This window comes from Arabidopsis lyrata (genome assembly GCF_000004255.2).
Source record: "Arabidopsis lyrata subsp. lyrata unplaced genomic scaffold ARALYscaffold_7, whole genome shotgun sequence".
NCBI lineage: Eukaryota > Viridiplantae > Streptophyta > Magnoliopsida > Brassicales > Brassicaceae > Arabidopsis > Arabidopsis lyrata.
Window position 1 is genome coordinate 5,232,020 of NW_003302549.1, and position 21,558 is coordinate 5,253,577.

Here is a 21,558-nt window from a genome sequence, read left to right on the forward strand (position 1 = left end):
TCTTCTAGAACATGGGCATGGGCCTTCTAGGACATGGACATAGGCTTCTAGAATATGGATAAGGCCCACGGTTATGGAGTCCATCCAACATGTGATTTATAACACTCCCCCTTGGATGACATAACCGTGTAGATGCCAAAGGATCTCAGTAATACGCTTGGGGGATGCTGCCTCATTAAAACCTTACCAGGAAAACCCATTGGGACAAAACCACGGTGAAGGAAAAAGAGTACAGCACGTATTACTCCCCCTGATTTGGTCATCCCTGTAAGTCCTTAAGTCTCCGCGTCCCAATCTGGTGCGTGAGCTTCCTCAATGTTGATGTCGGTAATGCCTTGGTAAAGAGATCGGCTGAGTTGTCGCTGGATCGAACTTGTACCACTCGAACTTCTCCATCCCTTTGCAAGTCATGCGTGAAGAAGAACTTTGTTAAGATGTGCTTCGTCCGATCTCCCTTGATGTAGCCGTCCTTGAGCTGAGCGATACAGGCTGTGTTGTCTCCTCATATGATGGTCGTTGATGTTGTAGTAGCTGCGCCTTGAAGAAGGCTGCCTACGTACCCTTGGAAGGGATCAAGCCACACGTAGTTCCTATTTATTGACCATGCCATAATCTGATTTTACCTGCATCAGCAAAACAAACTAAACCAAAGCAAACTAGACCTTCTTTGGTTAGATCAATATAGAATAAAACCCAAATAAACAAACATAGGAAGAATAGAATTTAAAATTTAACCAAACCTTCCTTCAAACCTTTCTAGTGCCTTTGGGTTGATCATGAACTAAATTTAGGCAAAGGAGGTTCACGGCAAAACATATGTCTGGTCTAGTGTGGCTAGCCAAGTACATTAACGCTCCTATGGCACTAAGGTATGGCACTTCAGGATCGAGAATTTCTTCCTCATCCTTCTTTGGACCGAATGGATCACTATCCAATCCGAGGCTTCTCACCACCATTGGGCTGCTCAATGGGTGGGCCTGGTCCATATTGAATCTCTTGAGTACTTTTTCAGTATATGCCTTTTGATGCACAAGGATTACATTATTCATGTACTCAAGTTGCAATCCCAAACAGAATTTTGTCTTGCCTAGGTCTTTCATCTCGAATTTTTTCTTTAGATATTCGACTGTTTGGGCGATTTCCCCAGAGGTTCCAAGGATGTTTAAATCATCCACATATACTGCTATTATCACAAACCCTTTGTTTGCAAATTTCTTTATGAAGATACATGGACTGATGGGATCATTCTTATAACCTTCTCTGACTAGGTACTCGCTTAATCTATTGTACCACATGCGTCCACTTTGTTTCAGTCCATAAAGTGATTTGTTCAGCCTTATGCAGTATTGGTCTCGAGACCCTTTCTTATCTTTATCTTTGAGCTCAATACCCTCTGGTAATCTCATATATATCATCCAGTGGACTTATATAAATATGCAGGCATTACATCCATTAGCCGCAAATCAAGTCTTTTTTTTTATATAGCCAGACTTAGCAAAATTTAAATGTATTAGCATCCACCACATGGGAGTATGTTTCTTCATAATCTATCCCCGGTCTTTGTGAGAATCCTTGTGCTACAAGCCGTGCCTTATATCTCACGATTTCATTATTCTCATTTCTCTTCTTCACAAAGACCCATTTGTGTCCTACTGGTTTTTACATCGAATGGTGTCCTTAAGGTCGGACCAAACTCATTCCTTTCTTAATGATTCTTAGCTCCACGTTTTATGGTCTTGTACCATTTAATCAATCAAGTCTTTGAGTGCACTCTAGTATAGACGTGGGCTCCTGATCCTCATTTATATTCATAAATTCAAGTGCTACCTTGCATGCAAAATCATCTTATGTCGACATTTCTTATATGTTCCATTATGTTCCAGACATGATATAATCGATTTGAGATTTATTATGGTCAGGACCTTTAATACTTTGCAGCTTGGCGTCCCAAGCTACATTATATGGTACCTGTACCTTAGAGCCGGCCGGCCTTATCTCCATGTCTGGGATGGTTTCCTTAGTAACCTCGGATTCCTATTGCACCTTTCTTTGATTTTCGAGGATTTTTATCTTTGGAACCTATTGGTCTACCACGTTTCTTTCGTGTGTTAGACTCGGTAGCAATTTCATTGATTCCCTTTTGGATATCAATACGTACTGGTGCATTACAAGCTGGTATGTACGTTTTTGTAACTTTCTTTGGGTCAGCAAAGGAATCTGGCAATTCATTAGCTAGCTTTTGCAAATTTATTATTTTCTGGACCTCTGATTCACATGCCAGAGTCCGAGGATCTTGCCAATTCAAGGATGTTTGATTCCATGATATTTCTTTTATATCTTTACCCAGCTTGTTTGTCTCTCCACCTAAAGTAGGAAATTCGGATTCATTAAAATGACAATCCGCGTATCTAGCCTTAAATAGATCACCCGTAGTTGGCTCTAGATACTTAATAATGGTGGGAGAATCAAATCTAACATATATTCCCATCCTCCTTTGAGGTCCCATCTTTGTTCTATGTGGTGGAGCGATCGGTACATATATGGCACACCCGAAAGTCTTTAGATGGGATATGTCTGGCTCATGACCCATGAGTAATTGGGATGGTGAATATCTATTTTCACTAGATGGCCTTATGCGTATAAGCCCTGATGCATGTAAAACAGCGTGTCCCCAAGCGGCTACAGGAAGCTTCGACCTCATGAGTAATGGTCGAGCTATCAATTGAATTCGTTTAATGAAGGATTCCGCTAATCCATTCTGTGTATGTACATGTGCTACGGGATGTTCCACACTTACCCCCATGGACATACAGTAGTCATTAAACGCTTGGGACGTGAATTCACCGGCATTGTCTAGACGTATAGTCTTAAGCGGAAAATCTGGAAAGTGGGCTCGCAGTCTTATTATCTGGGCCAATAACCTAGCAAACACTTGGTTTCTAGTAGATAGGAGACAAACATGCGACCATCTTGTCGATGCATCAATGAGGACCATACATATATCTCCTTGTATCCTTTCCAGAAATTTTAAGGTCTCTTTATTTACCTTAGCCGGTGATGGCCTTATAATGAGTTTCCCTTGTGAACATGCTTCACACGTGAGATTCTTAGGGATAACTCTTTTCTCTTTTAGGGTGTGCCCCTTTGAATTTATCATAAGCTTACGCATCATACTATGACCCGGATGGCCAAGCCGGTCATGCCATAAAGTGAATTTCTCGATAAACTCTTTGTTCATTGCCATATTAGCTTCGATCATATCGATTTTAGCATAGTAAAGACCAGTGGATAATGCGGGTATAGTCTCTAGGACTTTCTTATGTCCTTGGGTGATCTCAATTATATTTAGGAATTCTTTGTTCCCTTCACCTTTTGTTTCAATATGGAAACCATTTAATCTTATATCTTTGAAACTTAACAAGCTCCTCTTCGAGCTGGGTGAATATAGGGCATCGCTTATTTCGAGATGCGTGCCATTTGGTAATAGAATATGGGCTTGGCCGTAGCCCTTAATAAGATTTGCTATACCCGCTAAGTGCTAATATTGGCATTTTTCATTTCTTATCTTTTGTGTGGCTCCACTATCCACCACAATTATGTTCTTGTCCTCGGCCATTTCTTATATGGACAAGAATCATGTTCTAAACATAAAATAATATAAAATAAATTCAAGCAAATAACAATCAATGAACACATAAAATGCAAAGAAAAACATAGAGGTTTTGATGTCGAAGTAAGATTTATCAACTTGATTCTTTTATGCAATCAGAAGTTTCATACTCTATTAGATCATCTTGATCATGTTCACCATCTTTATATACCAAATGGGCTTTAGGATTCTTCCCTTTACACTCTCTTGATAGAGGTCACAACGATGTTTGGAAGTCCTACATATCTTAGCCCAATGGTTTCCCATTCCATATCTATGGCATACTCATTTGGTCGAGTGTTGTGGTTTGGAAATACCACATCGTCCTCGCCCCCGACCACGGCCGGAATTGGGTCTACATCCACGGTTATAGTGGTTCCCACGGCCGGATGAGTTATAGTGGCCACAACCACGTCCTTTTAATACCACCACGGTCACGGCCGTGTGGTCTATCACTTTAGACGTGGTTAGATTCTTTGGATTCTTTCTTATCCTCTGCGGCCTTATTGGCATTAGGTAATGGGGTTAATCTATGAGGTCGTAATTCACTGTTTTTATCTGTAAGTCACTATTTTTTTTTTTTCATCTAGCAATAGACTCATCCACGGACTTATAGTCCTGGATTATGAGACTCTCAATAAGATAGTGGCTAATATTGCCTTGTATCTATCTTTCTCTCTTGGCATTCTTGCCTTATTAGATACATTCACCAAGTCCTTTTGACTTTAGGATAATCTTAGTATCTATTGCCCATTTTAAAATAATTATCTCCTAAGAGATTTAGGGCAGTAAAGTACAAGTTGTAATTCAACATCTACAAGGAAAAGTTTTGAGTCAAAATCATGTAATCGTTAGTGTCATGCGGTATTTGAGACCGAACCATGAATCGATTTACTTAGGGATTTGACTTTCCTCTTTTGCTTAGGATTAGATTTCCTCTTTTGATTAGGATTAACTTTTCCTTTTCCTTTTCCTTTTAGGATTTACTTTCCTCTTTACTTTAGGATTAATTTTCCTATTTCTAAATATTTCCTAATTTGATTAGGGTTTTAGAGTTTTAAGATTTTCTATTTAAGATTTTAGGGTTTTTAGGATTTCCTATTTTATTTAGGATTTAGGGTTGTTGAGATTTCCTATTATTTAGGGTTTTGATATTTCCTATTTTATTTAGGGTTTTAGGATTTTCTATTATCCCTAAGATTTAGGATTTTAAAGATTTCCTATTTTCTAGGGTTTCCTATTTTATTTAGGGTTTTAGGATTATCTAAGTTTTCTAGGGTTCATGCAATTTTAGTTTTAGGGTTTATAACAACTTATGCATGTAATCAATCAAAGAAACAATCAAATTAAAAACGCCCTAAGCAAATAATTTGCGTAACCCATGTAATTTGCGTAACCTATGTAATTTGCGTAACCCATGTAATTTGCGTAACCTATGTAATTTGCGATTTTTAGGTTTAGATAATTAAAACTTCTCTAGCAACTTAGGCGAGTTTAGCTTAAGCGATAATCAAATCAACTTTTTCTAGCAACCTAAACGAGTCAAACAATCGGATCTCACAAGCAAAGCAATCACTTAATCAATCATCATTCGTTTTAGGGTTTCTCTTTGCTTAACTTTCAAATTCAATTGTTGGCTCTTTAGCTTTAGGGTTTTGATGTTACCTTTCACCTTATGGGGTTGTATGGACTAGAACCGGGAGCTAAAGACCTCGGTAACTCACGCTGCTGCAACGAACCGCAAACAGTACCACGATGAACAGTACCGCGATGAACAGTGTCGCGATGAACAGTGTCGGCGATGAACAGTGCCGCGATGAACAGTGTCGGCGATGAACTGTGCCGCGATGAACAGTGTCAGCGATGAACAGTGTCGGCGATGAACAGTGCCGCGATGAACTGTGTCGGCGTGAACAGTATCGGCGATGAACAGTATCGGCGATGAACAGTGTCGGCGATGAACAGTGTCGGCGTGAACAGTACCGCGATTTTTAGGGTTAGGGTTGTTAAGAGCAAACTCGTGCTGATAACGTGTTATAAAACTTGTTGTTCTATTGATTAATGAATGAAGTTTCGATACATATATATACATGAAGAGGGGAGACAAATCCCCATAGGGCTAGTAAACCCTAAAGCCCAAAAGCCCACTAAGTACAATATAGGCCGTCATAAGGAGAGTCTTCTAGAACATGGGCATGGACCTTCTAGGACATGGGCCTTCTAGGATATGGACATAGGCTTCTAGAATATGGATAAGGCCCACGGTTATGGAGTCCATCCAAGTGATTTATAACAAGAAGTTTATTTGTAAAATACTTGTTCAAATGTTGATAGATTCTAACATAGTGTTTACTCGTGAATTTATAATGTTGTCACATATACGATATATAATGAGTTTGGTTTATGTAGAGGAAAAGGTATTTGATAATAATCAAGATTCAAGTCCATGGAATACATAAATCTTCCTTTTTTCTTAGAAAATACAAACTAAATATTACTAGATTAGTCTAGATATGTGATATGTGTGCTGTATGCATGTTGAATACTTTTAAAATAGGGTTAAGAGCATCAGCAGTGGCACAAGCAGGTAGGTGTGAGTCTTGGGATATAGGTATTAAAAAAACGAAAAAATTGTCTCTCTCTTCGCACTCGGGTGTAAGTTTACACTCGGATGTAATACTTTTTCTCTCTATCTCTCTCTTTCTTTCTCTTTCTCTTTTCTCTTTTGCTTTAAATTATAATACTAAAAAAATACTTACACCCACACAAACACATTTGCCACTGATAGTCTAACAAAATCTAAACGTGTTTACCTTACGTGAAGAATGACACGCACACGCAAGATTACAAAATATAAACAAGGTTGTGACTGTATTTGTCGCTAACAAGACTCATGATGACTCAATTAATTAACCATTTTTCAAAGCTAATTTGCTTTATAGTAGTTAGGATTACTTAGCTTTAGTAGTTTTGTAGAAACCAACTGTACTGAAGAGTTGTAAGAAAATAATTAATTATTTAATCTTTAATTAGGTACATAATTTCATGGAATGAATAAGTAAATAGATAACAATTGAGAATTTTATTTCATAAAATGATAACTAAATTGGTTGCTTAGTGTGTTAGACTGTGACAACAAATATATCTACTAATAATTGAGTCTATTATATACACATCGATCTTTACTTTGTCTTTGAAATTGCAAACGATCCTCACGAATGAGTACTTTTTTGGTAGCCCATTTTAAATTTATTATAGATGATTTTTCGGAAAAAAAACAAGCTAGCACAACTTACAAATTCAAAGTTCAAACCATGTCATATGATTACTTTTGTCTATTTGTGAATGGGTTTCAGCTGAGATTATAGGAGTAGCACCCAAATTAAACTAAATGTCCATACTAATAAAAATTGGTATGCCATTGCATATAATGTGATTCTGGTAATATATCATACGTTTATTAAAATTGACGTTATTAACATCTGTACCCTTATATTTTTAAATAGTATATGCTACATTTATCAATTTGTACAGGCTACAAAGAAATAAAGACTAACATAAATAAGAACATAAAGAGTCAAATCACATGCGCACGCAAGATGATGTAAACAGAGAAATCACTTTTATGTCTCAATTCTCAACAAAATTTCAACCTTAACTATTTTTAGCAAATCCCACTTTCTTGAACCTCATAACTTTTAACATTTTACCATGGAGGTTACGGTTCAAGTTGCAATGATAAATTTCATAATTTTGTAATTAGACTAAGCTTATATTGCTATTTGTCATGTTAAATTAGGATTGGTCTAGGGGAAATGATACAGCATAATACTTTTGTAATTAGACATTTTAGGGGTTCGGAAAGAAGTTATTACCGTCTTTTATGAAACAAGCATATTCAATCATGAAATTTAACTCTTCTAAAATTCTGAGATAGTTTTATTGTTCCTCAGATGTGCACTTAGTAGAAATTTGCCGGTGGTCAATTAATTGTCAACTTATTCTCCACCTTGATGTGTTTGCAGATGAGACTTTTTATCTTACTCATTAATGGAGATTCATTAAAAGACTTTTTTTTTTCTTTTTCTGGTTTTGCAAAAAACATTTTTTTTTGGTTCTTACTTCTTATTTTAGAAGAGAATCAATTCACAAAATAATATTTGTAAGCTGACATTTATAAGTACAAAGTGATTTGAGATGGTAAGATTACTACATTGAAATTATATTTAAAAGTAATTAACATGAACCAAAGAAGAAAACAAAACATAAATATGAATATATTATATATTGACACCACTGAAAGGTAACATGAAGTCATGAACCGAAGTAGAAAACATATATAACATAATTATGATTCACTGACATTATTAAAAGGTTTAACGAACCCAACCAAGAAGACAACAAAGAATAATCAATATAATTTGATAGGATAATAAAATAGTTTAATAACGAAGACCAGTGTAATCCCCTACTGGCGTATTATTTTCCTTACTAAGTATCCCTTTTTACCGTTCTCTACCTCCGGTATTGTAATATAATTCATTTTTTTTACGATATCCTCGTAGCAATGGAAGACCTTGAAATCGCAGTTCGGAGCTGCTATAGTGTCTAAAATCATCTTCGCCGTGCCCTCTTGACTCACCCTCGCATTTTTCTTTTCCACCAGCACCGCTTCGCCGATCTTATCGAACCCTTTGCCTCGGCTACGAGCCACGAAATCAACCAGCGCAGCTTGTACTGGTCCCAAACTAGGGTTTGACGCCACTGATTCAATGTACCATCCACGGTACCACTTCCCATCGTTATCCTGCAGCGCCACTCCCGACGGAGAGTTAGTGTACGGCGAGAACGAGTTGTTTGCCGCGGCTAGAGCCTTGCACTTCAAATGGGAACAATCTGATGAGCATATCTCTCCGGCAGAACCCGAGAGGGTGAGGCAGTTATCGTGCTTCTCGAGAAGGAGAGGGGAACAGGGGGAGAATCTGTCCGGAAGGAGGAGTCTAAGGCTCCTGAATGACCCTTCTTCATGCTTTGATTTGAGAAGGATTTGGATGTCAAGCGCGTTTCTCATCTCCATAAGAAACTGGCGGCAGTTCCCGCACGGTGCGCCGAAGTCGTTGACGTCAGTAGAGATGGAGACGGCTAACAGATGGAGGCCTTTCTCAGAGTTGAGTGCGAGGTTGGTGACGAGGAATTGCTCGGCGTGGATGGAGTGGTGAAGAGGAAGACCTGGTAATTCGACATTGACGCCTAAGTAGATCCGACCCGATGGTGCGCGTCCAACGGCTCCGACTTTGTATTTGGAGATTGGAGCCCGAGCGAGTGACATCGCCTTTGTGATCAGATTTGGAAGTCTGAAGGGTTCGGTGACGCCTTCCGATTCTGCTTCTTTGGCAGTGAAAACAAACTTGTACTGATCTTGTGCCATTTTCTCTGTCTGATTTAGGATCGTGTTTTGAGATTTTATGTTGAGAGATGAGATGAGAAGTGAGATTAGGTCTTTACCTATTTATATAGATGTGTTGTGTCTGTGAGCTTATTGTGCAAGTACTTTTTAAAATCGTGTTTAGGTCATTCGTAGACGCAAACAATACGTTAGTGTGTGAACTACAAGATTAAAAAAAGGTGATTGTGACTATCAACATTCATGAACTAGCTTTTTAAACAAAGTAGTAATTAGGGTTAGTTTTTTAGTTAGTATAAAAGTAATGTAATGAAGAGTGTAGTAATATATATAAAATTTAACGTCATGAGGACTAATAGTCCTTAACTTTTATTTAGTAGTAACATTTTAATGGTTTGAATAGTAATGTAGATAAAAATTAAGAAGTTTATTTGTAAAATATATGCTAGTTCAACCGTCGGTAGATTGTAGCATAGAGAATTATTTTGGTAGATATCAGATCTGATATTGAATATGTGTTTAAAATTGTCTGATATGTGATATGTGTGTATATATGAATGCTTTTAAAATGGTGTTTACCAATTACCACGTAAGTAAATAATTTCATGCACACGCAAGAATATAAACGAGATTATGACTGTATCTCCGTCATTAAGACTCATGATGACTCATGAACCATTTCTCAAAACAGATTTGCTTTTTAAGTAGTTACGGTTACTTTAGTAGTCTTGTAGAAAATACTATACTAAAGAATGGTTATAAAAAAAAATCAGTAGTGTTAATTAGTCACAAATTCATGGTATGAATACTGAAACAAACAAAAATTGGGAATTTTATTCACAAAAGTGATAATTTAATTCATTGAATACTGTGTGAGATTGTGACAATATAAAAACATCTAATAATACTCAAGTCCATGATATACATGGATTTTCTCTTTGTCTTTGAAATTGAATCTTGTTCAGAAATGAGTACTTTGGGTAGATCAGTTTGAACTTAAAAGTATGATATATTTGTTCGAAAATAAGCTTACTACACAACTCATAAATTCAAAGTTCATATGATTCTATGTTTCTTAAGTTAGTTTCAGATAATTTTTTGAGTGGATTATGGATTGAAACTTTTTTAAGAAATAATCATTATTTACTTATGGGAAAATAGTATATGCTACATTTAATAATTTGTTACACGTGATTTTACTGATACAAAACAAATAAAATTTACCATAAATAATAACAAAGTATCAAATCACATGTCCACACAAGATGACGTGAACAGAACAGAGAAATCACTTTTATGTCTCAATTCTCAACAAAATTTCAACCTTTAACTATTTTTAGCAAACCCCACTTTCTCGAACCTCATAACTTTTAACTCATTACCATGAAGATTATTGCTCAAGTTGAAATAATACACCTTTATACTTTTGCAATTAGACTAATCTCATGGCATCTATTGCTATTTGTTATGCTTATGGTCGGTCTAAGGAAAATGATAGATACAGCATTATACTTTTGTAATTAGAAATTTTTAAGGATTCAAAAAGAAGTTGTTACCATCTTTTATAAAACAAACATATTCAATCATGAAATTTAACTCTTCTAAAATTCTGAGATAGTTTTATATGTTGTTCCTCAAAACAATTTTTTTGCGTCCACTATCTCAATGGGTATTTTAGAAGAGTATCAATTCACAAAATAATATTCGTAAGCTGACATTAATTTATAAGTACAAAGTGATTTCGTAAGATTAGTACACTGAAATTATATTAAAAGGTAACATGAACCAAAGAAGAAAACAAAACATAATTATGAATATAATATATATTGACACCACTGAAAGGTAACATGAACCCAAGAGGACAACATAACATAATTACGATTCTATGACATTATTAAAAGGTTTAATGAACCCAACCAAAAAGTAAACAAAGCATTATTATGATAGGATAATAAAATAGTTTAATAGTGAAGACCAGTGTAATCCCCTACTGATGTATCTATCACCAGCGTATCACGAAGATACTTGAGTCTTTTTGCGCCATCCACAGAGCAATGAAAGACCTTGAAATCGCAGTTTGGAGCTGCTATAGTGTCTAAAATCATCTTCGCTGTGCGCTCTTGACTCACGATCGCGTTATTCTTTTCCACCAGCACCGCTCGGACGATCTTATTGAACCTTTTGCCTCGGCTACGAGTCACAAAATCAACCAGCGCAGCTTGTACCGGTCCAAAACTAGGGTTAGACGCCACTGATTCAATGTACCATCCATAGTACCACTTCCCGTCGTTATCCAGCAGCGCCACTCCCGACGGAGACTCGGTGTACGGCGAGAACGAATTGTTTGCTGCGGCTAGAGCCTTGCACATCAAATGTGAACAGTCTGATGAGCATATCTCTCCGGCAGGACCCGAGAGGGTGAGGCAGTTATCGCGCTTCTCGAGAAGGAAAGGGGAACCTTTCGGGAGGACGTTCGGAAGGAGGTGTCTAAGGCTCGAGAATGATCCTGCTTCATGCTTTGGTTTGGACATGATTTTGATGTCAAGCGCGTTGCTCATCTCCATAAGAAACTGGCGGCAGTGTCCGCACGGCGTGCCGAATTCTTTGCCGTCAACAGAGATGGCGACGGCTAACTCACAGAGGTCTTTCTCGGAGTTGAGGGCGAGGTTGGTGACGAGGAATTGCTCGGCGTGGATGGAGTGGTGAAGAGGAAGACCTGGGAAGTCGACATTGACGCCTAAGTAGACCCGACCAGATGATGTGCGTCCAACGGCTCCGACTTTGTATTTGGAGATTGGAGCCCGAGCGAGTGACATCGCCTTCCTGATTAGATTTGGAAGTCTGATGGGTTCGGTGACGCCTTCAGCTGCTGCTTCGTTGGCAGTGAAAACGAACTTGTACCGATCTTGTGCCATTGTCATGTTTTTAATTTTTGTGACCAGATCTTGCAAATGAGATAACAAGTTAGGACGTTGTGCCATTGTCGTGTTTTGAGATTTTATGTTGAAGATATGAAATGAGATGAGAATTGAGAGTAAGTCTTTACCTATTTATACAGGTGTGTTGTGTCTGTGTGCTTATTGTGAAAGTACTTTTTAAAATCGTGTTTAGGCCATTCGTATACGCAAACAATACGTTAGTGTGTGAACTACAAGATTAAAAAAGGTGATTGTGACTATCAACATTCATGAACTAGCTTTTTAAGCCAAGTAGTTAGGGTTAATTTTCTAGTTAGTATATATATATAATATAAAGTAAAGTAATGAAAAGTATTCTAGGAAGACTAATATAATAGTCCCTAGCTAACTTTTATTTAGTAGTAACATTTAATGGTTTGAATAGTAATATTGATAAAATTTAAGAAGTTTATTTGTAAAATGCTAGTTCAATTGTCGGTAAATTGTAGCATAGCGATGATTTATTTTGATAGTAGTGTCAAATGTGATATGTGTTTGAAAATTTCAAAGTAATAATATTACCAGATGTGTGATGTGTTTTAGATGTATATAAAATGCTTTTAAAATGGTGTTTACCACGTAAGTAAGGAATTACATGCACACGCAAGAATATAAACGAGATTATGTACTGTACCTCCGTCATTAGGAATATATAAGTAATAAATTTGTAAAAGTTATAGTTAAGAGATTGTATTTTTGGTTTAAGATTTTATGTGTATGTAATGGTAGGCTCTTAACATGTGGTTCTTAAAAAAAATATTAATATAAAAATAAAATTTATAATTATAAAAATTTTAATAATTGTTGCAAATTAAAAAAATTAAAACATATATGAGATACAATTCAAATTTTGAAAATTTTATATGAGTATATGAACTTTTGAGTGTTTACATTTGAATGATCATTAATTTGAGTAAACATTTGTCATAATTGTCTTATATCTTCTTCTTTCTTCTTTATCAAGTTTTGGTTAAACCAAATTTTGAATGAAACAGAGTTGTGGTTTTGGACAAAAGTGTTTACATTTGTGTTGGACAGAAAAACAAACTTAAAGTGTTTACAAAGTTTTAGTTCAAACAAAAGATTTGCCATCTCTACTTGCTATGTGATGCTTGCCATCTTCTAGTTGAAGTTTTGGTTCGGACAAAAGATTCACCAAGTCTTCAGTTTTATTGTCATCTCCTGAATAGAAGCAACATGAATACAAGTAAATTACCGACCAAGCAGAGGCATTAAAATGAATAGACTACAAGCAGACACATTATCATAATAGTACCTTGACATAGAACTATTCACATAATTCACATTAAAAATCAAGCTTTCAAAAGAATCACACATCAAAATCAGAAACCAAGAGAAGACCAAAGATCAAATCTTTGAAAACTCATTACCTCGTTGCTAAAGTAGAATCTCCGAGAACAGAATGATCTCGGCGGGATAAAATTAGCACCAATTTTAAGATTATGAGCTTTGATTAGAGACAAAGTATCTCAAAATACTGATTGTTAAATTCTCTCCAAACCCTAATAATCTCGGCTTTCTCTAAGAACTTCTTCTCTCTGTTCGATTCGATGAAAGCAAAACACGATCTGAGAGATCTTCTTAATCGAATCAGCTAACTTATGTTGATTTTGGTTGAATTTGCCATGGGTGAGACGAGAAAAGAGAGAGGTCGAAAAAGAAAGAACACGCGAAAGAGAGAAAGAGGAGGAGAGAGAAAGAGGAGGTGGCTCATTTTTTTCCCTTCACACAGCGACACGTGTCGCCTCTTAGCCTAAAAATAATATCTCTTAGATAAGGAACGTTTCTTAGGTTTAATACTGATTTATCATTTAATTTTAATTATTTATAACCTAAAATTTTGTCTAAGATACCACCGTTATTGATGCTCTCATAAACCATTTTTCATAACAAATTTCCTTTTAAGTTGTTTACGGCTACTCTAGTACTCTTGAAGAAATTACTATACTAAAGAATGGTTAAAAGATGTGCATGTTGAATGCTTTAAAATAACGTGTTTACCTTGTACGTGAAGAATGACACGCACACGCAAGATTACAAAATATAAACAAGGTTGTGACTGTATCCGTTGCCAACAAGACTCATGATGACTCATGAACCATTTTCAAAGCTAATTTGCTTTATAGTAGTTAGCATTACTTTAGTAGTTTTGTAGAATACAACTGTACTGAAGAGTTGTAAAATATAATAGTTCTAACATAGTCTTTAATCAGGCACATGATTTCATGGTATGACTAATAAAATAGATAACAATTGGGAATTAGATAACGAAATTGATTGCATAGTACGTGTGAGACTGTGACAATACTAATTAAGTCCATTATATACGTCGATCTTTACTCTTTGAAACTGCAAACGATCCTCACGAAGGGGTGCTTTTTTTAATTTGATAGACGATTTTAAATTTAATATATATGAGTTTTTCGGGAAAAGAAGAAAATAGCTAACACAACTCACAAATTCAAAGTTCAAACCATGTAATATGATTACTTAAGAAATAACAATCATAAATTAGTTTCCTTCATAATAAAAAAAAAAGAGAAATGAATGAGAAGGATGAATGGGTTGAAATAGATACAAATTAATAAAATGAAGTTCGTTTACACTCCCAGCGAAGCAGCAGAAATGAAGCTCGTTTACACTTCATTTTATAAAAAACGATACTATTAGAAGGAAAATTGTCAATGTGATTTTTATATATAACATACTTTCATAGAAATACAGACTAACATAAATAATAACATAAAGAATCAAATCACAGGCGTACGCAAGATGACATATGGACAGAACAGAGAAATCACACTTCTATGTCTCAATTCTCAAAAATATTTCAACCTTTGACTATATTTACCAAACCCCACTTTCTCGATCCTCATAACTTTTAGCTTATTATATACCATGTATTGAAATGATACACCTTTACACTTTTGCAATTAGTCTAATCTTATGGCATCTATTGCTATTTGTTATGCTTATGCTCGGTCTAACGTCTAAGAGAAATGATACAGCATTATACTTTTGTAATTAGACATTTTTAGGAGTTCAGAAAGAAGTTGTTACCCTCGTTTATGAAAAGTAAATGTAAAATATTCAATTATGAAACCAACACTTCTGAAATTCAGTGATAGTTTTATTGTTCCTCAATGGTCCACTTATTCCCCACCTTGATATTTTTGCAAATGAGGCTTTTGTCTTACTCATTAATGTATATCCATTCAAAGACATATTTTTGTTTCTTTCTGTTTTTTTCAAACGCAATAAAAAAAGTTTTTGTTCACATTTTAGAAGAAAAGCAGTTCACATATTATTTTCGTAGAGTAACAAGAACCAAAGAAGAAAAACAAAACATAATTATAAATATATTATATATTGACACCACTGAAAGGTATATAACATGAACCAAAGAAGAAAACACAACATAATTATGATTCTGTGACATTATCAAAAGGTTTAACGAACCCAACCAAGAAGACAACAAATCATAATAATTCTGATAGGATAATAAAATAGTTTAATAACGAAGACCAGTGTAATCCCCTACTGGCTATTATTTTCCTTGCTAATAGTATCGTTTTTTTTATCTATCACTATTCACTAATATACTTTTTTGGAAATCCACGTCGCAATGGAAGACCTTGAAATCGCAGTTCGGAGCTGCTATAGTGTCTAAAATCATCTTCGCCATGCCCTCTTGACTCACCCTCGCATTATTCTTTTCCACCAGCACCGCTTCAACGATCTTATCGAACCCTTTGCCTCGGCTACGAGCCACGAAATCAACCAGCGCAGCTTGTACCGGTCCCAAACTTGGGCTATACGCCACTGATTCAATGTACCATCCACGGTACAAGATCCCGTCCTCATCCCGCAGCGCCACTCCCGAGGGAGAGTCAGTGTACGGCGAGAAAGAATTGTTTGCCGCGGCTAGAGCCTTGCACTTCAAATGGGAACAATCTGACGAGCATATCTCTCCGGCAGAACGCGAGAGGATGAGACAGTTATCGCGCTTCTCGAGAAGGAGAGGGGAACCCTTTGGAAGGACGTCGTCGGGGGAGAATCTGTACGGAAGGAGGAGTTTAAGTTTCCCGAATGATCCTTCTGCTTCATGCTTTGATTTGAGCAGGATTTTGATGTCAACCTCGTTGCTGGTCTCCATAAGAAACTGGCGGCAGTTTCCGCACGGCGCGCCGAATTCGATGCAGTCATTAGAGATGGCGACAGCTAACTGACGGAGGCCTTTCTCGAAGTTAAGGGCGAGGTTGGTTACGAGGAATTGCTCGGGGTGGATGGAGTGGTGAAGAGGAAGACCTGGGAAGTCGACATTGACTCCTAAGTAGACCCGACCCGATGATGCGCGTCCAACCGCTCCGATTTTGTATTTGGAGATTTGACCCCTAGCCAATGACATCGCCTTTCTGATGAGCTTTGGAAGTCTGATGGGTTCGGTGACACCTTCCGATGCTGCTTCGTTGGCAGTGAAAACAAACTTGTACTTATCTTGTGCCATTGCCCTGTTTTGAGATTCTACGACGAGATTTTGGAAATGAGATAACAGGTTAGGACGTTGGGCCATTGTCTCTGTCTGATTTAGGATCGTGTTTTGAGATATGAAATGAGATGAGAAGTGATATTGAGTCTTTGCCTATTTATATAGGTGTGTTGTGTCTGTTTGCATATTGTGAAAGTACTTTTTAAAACCGTGTTTAGGTCATTCGTATACGCAAACAATAGTTAGTGTGTGAACAACAAGATTAAAAAAGGTGATTGTGACTATCTAACATTCATGAACTAGCTTTTAAAGCAAAGTAGTAATTAGGGTTAATTTTCTAGTTTTTTTTTTTTTTTTTGTAGGCATTTTCTAGTTAGTATAAAGTAATGTAATTTAATGAAGAGTATTCTAGGAAGACTAATAGTCCTTAACTTTTATTTGGTAGTAACATTTAATGGTTTGAATAGTAATATAGATCAAAATTAAGAAGTTTATTTGTAAAATGCTAGTTCAATTGTCAGTGGATATATTGTAGCATAACGATTATTTATTTTGATAGTGTCAAATCTGATATAGAATATGTGTTCGAAAATTGCAAACTAATATTACCAGATATGTGATGTGTGTTAAGTGTATATGAATGCTTTTAAAATGGTGTGTTTACCACGTAGGTAAAGAATTACATCCACACGCAAGAATATAAACGAGATTATGACTGTATCTCCGTCATCAAGACTCATAAACCATTTCTCAAAACAAATTTGCTTTTAAGTAGTTAGGGTTACAGGTTACTTAAGTAGTTTTTTTTTTTATATACTAAAGATTTGTTAAAAAAATAAAATTCAATAGTCTTAATTAGTCACAAATTCATGGTATGAATACTGAAACAAACAAAAATTGGGAATCTTTATTCTTAAAAGTGATACTAATTAGATTCATTGAATAGTGTGTGAGATTGTGACAATGTAAAAACATCTAAGAATACTCAAGTCCATGATATACATGGATTTTCTCTTTGCCTTTGAAATTGAATCTTGTTCAGAAATGAGCACTTGGGTAGATCATTTTGAACTTAAATGTATAATATATTTGTTCGAAAAATAAGCTTACACAACTCACAAATTCAAAGTTCATATGATTTTATTTTTCTTAAGTTAATTCCAGTTAAATTTTTTTAATAAATATGGATTGAAACTTTTTAAGAAGGATAATTGTGTTACTTTGAATTTTGATTTAGAGTTGGAATTATTTGTTTTTCTTTCTTCTATTTCTGTAGACAGAAAAAAGAAACGTTTTTGTCTTATTTGACTTTATTTTATTTACAGTTACTCCCTAAAACTTTGTAAAAAACAAATAAAAGCCCCTAAAACAGAGAGAAACGACCACGTAGGAGTGGTTTGGATCACTAGACTCGAATCGTCATCTTCGTCGATCGATATGCGACACATCATCTTCATCGTCATGTTCTCTCCTAAAAGTTCAAACCTTTTTACAAATCAGACAAAACCCAACAACTATTGAAACAATGTCAAAAACTGCTAATTTCCTCAGCCTCAGATCCAATCCTCTGCCTCCTATTTTCTCATCCACCGGAAATTCTCCTTTCCTCCGAGCTTCCTCTGCTCTGAATCTTCCGACGGCTGCTTCGAAATTCCACCGTTGGATTCGCGCTTCTTCACGTCGCCGGTTGGTTCTTGGTGGTTTTAGCGGCGCTTCGTTGTGGATGAACAACAACATGTCCGGTAATTTTGGCGGTAAATCTTTCATTGCTTCCGCTAGGCAGACCAATCCTTCTCCGGTCGAAGAGGTCTTTTACTCTCTTTAGCTTCAATTAGGGTTTCGTTTCAATAGCTAATTGTTCAAAGTTTGTACCTTTAGGGATTCAGAAATCGAAATGTCGTTTAATTGGTCGAAGTTTATAGCTTTATGAAATTTGAACTCTTTTGCTTGGTTTTAGGCGTTGAATAAGGTGAATTGGCCCGAGACTTTCCCTTTCAAAGAAGAAGATTTCCAGAGATTCGATGAGTAAGATACAACGATTCCAAGCTTTTGTTATAGTCTTGCTCTGTTTTCTTATCTTTAAGGCATGCTTGAGCTATAGTTTTGGTGTGAGACATACTGAGAGCTTGTTGACTTGTGTTGTAAATTTGTCCTAAGGTCGTCTGATTCAACATTCTATGAAGCTCCAAGGTTTGTGACACACATTGATGATCCATCCATAGCTGCATTGACAAAATATTACTCCAAGGTTTTGCCTCAGAGCGATACTCCGGGAGTGAGCATACTCGATATGTGTAGCAGTTGGGTATGTACAAAATGCAAATCCTTTTAATAATGTTCTGTGTGTGAAAAGTTTTTTTATTGAGAACCCTCTAAAGTTAGATTATTGGCTGTTGTGATGTTACATAGGTCAGTCATTATCCACCGGGGTATAGGCAGGAACGAATAGTTGGAATGGGTATGAACGAAGAAGAGCTTAAGCGAAATCCGGTAAAGAAGATTCAGTACTATGTATTGTACTACTTAAAGATGAAATGGATCATCATATCATGGGATCTAATACTCTCATTCAGGTTCTCACCGAGTACATAGTCCAAGACTTAAATCTCAATCCAAAGCTGCCTTTTGAAGACAATTCTTTCCAAGTTATTACCAATGTGGTATGACCAAACTTTCTCAATTTATCTCTAAAACTTACACTTCTTTATTGAACCTCAAGTTTTTACAAATTTGTTTGTTTCTTGGCATTTCAATAGGTAAGTGTGGATTATCTTACAAAGCCGCTTGAAGTGTTCAGGGAAATGAACAGAATCCTTAAGCCCGGTGGACTCGCTCTAATGAGGTTCTTTTTAACATAAACCTATCAAGTCTTGTGACATTGTAATAGTACACATATCCGCATGTTTTCAACCTGAATACTTCCTATTTCTTTGCAGCTTCTCGAACCGTTGCTTCTTTACTAAAGCAATCTCGATATGGACATCAACTGGCGATGTAGATCATGCTCTCATTGTCGGATCATACTTTCACTACGCTGGAGGATTTGAAGCTCCTCAGGTATTTCTGTATATTTCATCAACACACCTTCTCATAGAAAGCCTTTAAGAGATTTTTTACTCTTTCTTTGTGATGAATTCGTTTCAACTTTTGATCAATGCAGGCCGTTGATATATCTCCAAATCCAGGGCGTTCAGATCCTATGTACGTTGTTTACTCTAGAAAACTCCCAATGGCTTAAACCTGAGATCCAAACACTTCATGTATACACATAATCTTTAGACCAAACTGAGATAGAGACGAGGAAATTAATTCTTCAATGAAGACAACTTCTGAAATCTTGTTTATAAAGAATGTGCCACTCTCTCAACACTAATAACAATGTCATGGAAAGAATCTGAAGCCAGATTCGCGAATTTGATGATAATACTTTTCTTCGAGAACTGGATTGTCTTTTCACAGATCCTGGAGCCAACACTTAAACACAAGACTAACATGTCCTGGAATCCCATCGACTGTTCTTCTTACAATGGCTCTGTGATCTTGAGGTGGACCATGAGGAGCATTCAAGTATCTGAAACTAATGTAGAAGATTGCATTCCCAGCCATCAACTTTTCCTTTGACTCCACAGCTTCACGAGTCTCTACAATGACCTTCATAATCTGCAGCGGCACACAAGACCCAAGCCTCATGTCTCCTTCCCACAGCGAGTATAACGCGATTTCAGTGTATAGATTAAGCCAGTTGTGTTCTCGGATCTCTGACTCCTGAACCTCATAAAACTGATCTTGCTCACTGCATGGCATCAAAGCATCATCCGATATCCACTTAGGTAGATTGCCTTTGTAGAAATCATCAATTGCTTCGCCATTCCATCGCTTTGGTTTGTCTCCAGTACCTGTTTTACAACACTTTCCAGTATCATCAATATTATGAAAACAAAAAGAAAACAATCCCACTAATTAAAACCATAAATTAATTTACCTTGAATCTTTGGTTTTATTCTACAAACTTCAGTCAGTATCCTCAGGTCTTCATCGTTCTTACATGTAGCTTGTGTAACACATGTCTGGAAAGTGAAACGTAAGTCGTTGTCCGGATCAACAGCCTCAGCAGTTATATGGTAAGTCATAAGCGCACAGAATCTAGAATTATATTTATCTACGTGCATCAACACAAGGTTTGAGCCATGAAATCAGTGGTAGAGAAAAAATATCAAATTAATCACAAGTCGCAGATACAGAGTACATTGGTTCCAATTAGGTTAGAAATATGAGACTTTTAACCTTGTGAAAGTTGTACCAATGGAGTCCCACTCTAGCGCAAATGCCAACAATGTCAGCATCACGATAGTAATCATTGTTAGCACATTTGTACACATAAAGAAAACTACTCGGAATACGTATGTCGAACCACAATCATTACGTACGAGAATATTATCAAAGTCACACATGAATAAGTTGAGATCAGGGAAAATATGTATCTCTACGTCGGATTCGCGAATTTGGCGATATAACTCTTGCTCCAAATCCGTGACCACATCATCATCATCTTCGTCAGTCCATCCAGATGGTGGATCGTTATTTACAGCGGCAGACCATTCTTCTTCCGATATAAAACCGCTACTAACTACATCATGCGACACGGTGATCTCTTCAACTTTCCGTTTGCGCAGCGGTGGTTCGTCGACTGCTTCCATATCCTAAAACAAACTCTAGATGACAGCAAACATGTGGTTCACTAGCGTCGTGAATAAATAATGCAACACCAAATCCATGGTATACAAATAATACTTTGTAACGCTTAAATAAATTTTAGGGTTTTTTAGACAGAAGCCAACATCGCCGTTTTCGTAGATTGTCCCATGATGAATATTACGGCGTCGTTTAGACTTTATATCCCTAAACCAAATTTATTTTCATACTTGTGTAATGGGAACTTTTTTATAGGGGTTCGAAAAATTAAATTTTTACTATCTTTTCCTGTAAAAATTATTCAATCATGAACTTCAAACTAATAAAAATTCGGAGACCATTCATT

At 36.4% G+C, this 21,558-nt stretch overlaps 5 protein-coding genes and 1 long non-coding RNA gene across 6 annotated transcripts; 1 reads left to right on the forward strand and 5 right to left on the reverse strand.

The window, feature by feature from the left end:
- Window positions 1–8,024: 8,024 nt before the first annotated feature.
- On the reverse strand, window positions 8,025–9,318 carry LOC110226866 (cytidine deaminase 3-like). The gene has a single exon (XM_021019697.1). The coding sequence runs from the start codon at window positions 9,075–9,077 to the stop codon at window positions 8,118–8,120; it is 960 nt and encodes a 319-aa protein (XP_020875356.1). The 5' UTR covers window positions 9,078–9,318; the 3' UTR covers window positions 8,025–8,117.
- Window positions 9,319–10,852: 1,534 nt separating this feature from the next.
- LOC9305494 (cytidine deaminase 2) lies at window positions 10,853–12,229 on the reverse strand. The gene has a single exon (XM_021019515.1). The coding sequence runs from the start codon at window positions 12,032–12,034 to the stop codon at window positions 11,015–11,017; it is 1,020 nt and encodes a 339-aa protein (XP_020875174.1). The 5' UTR covers window positions 12,035–12,229; the 3' UTR covers window positions 10,853–11,014.
- A 721-nt stretch (window positions 12,230–12,950) lies between these two features.
- LOC110226783 lies at window positions 12,951–13,727 on the reverse strand. Its single transcript, XR_002330699.1, has 2 exons — window positions 13,402–13,727; window positions 12,951–13,192 (listed from the first exon to the last, which is right to left on the reverse strand). It is a non-coding gene; the product is annotated as an uncharacterized LOC110226783 (long non-coding RNA).
- Window positions 13,728–15,450: 1,723 nt separating this feature from the next.
- Window positions 15,451–17,473, reverse strand: LOC9305495 (cytidine deaminase 7). The gene has a single exon (XM_002869378.2). It carries the CDS (start codon window positions 16,602–16,604, stop codon window positions 15,609–15,611), a length of 996 nt encoding a protein of 331 aa, XP_002869424.2. The 5' UTR covers window positions 16,605–17,473; the 3' UTR covers window positions 15,451–15,608.
- Window positions 17,474–17,865: 392 nt separating this feature from the next.
- LOC9305496 lies at window positions 17,866–19,960 on the forward strand. The gene is made up of 8 exons (XM_002867355.2): window positions 17,866–18,327; window positions 18,478–18,545; window positions 18,678–18,825; window positions 18,930–19,010; window positions 19,094–19,180; window positions 19,277–19,362; window positions 19,457–19,577; window positions 19,681–19,960. The coding sequence occupies exons 1-8, from the start codon at window positions 18,046–18,048 to the stop codon at window positions 19,756–19,758; spliced, it is 951 nt and encodes a 316-aa protein (XP_002867401.1). The 5' UTR covers window positions 17,866–18,045; the 3' UTR covers window positions 19,759–19,960.
- On the reverse strand, window positions 19,953–21,272 carry LOC9303474 (UPF0725 protein At4g29550). The gene is made up of 4 exons (XM_021019603.1): window positions 21,007–21,272; window positions 20,805–20,938; window positions 20,503–20,707; window positions 19,953–20,416 (listed from the first exon to the last, which is right to left on the reverse strand). Exons 1-4 carry the CDS (start codon window positions 21,215–21,217, stop codon window positions 19,974–19,976), a joined length of 993 nt encoding a protein of 330 aa, XP_020875262.1. The 5' UTR covers window positions 21,218–21,272; the 3' UTR covers window positions 19,953–19,973.
- Between the last annotated feature and the right edge of the window lie 286 nt (window positions 21,273–21,558).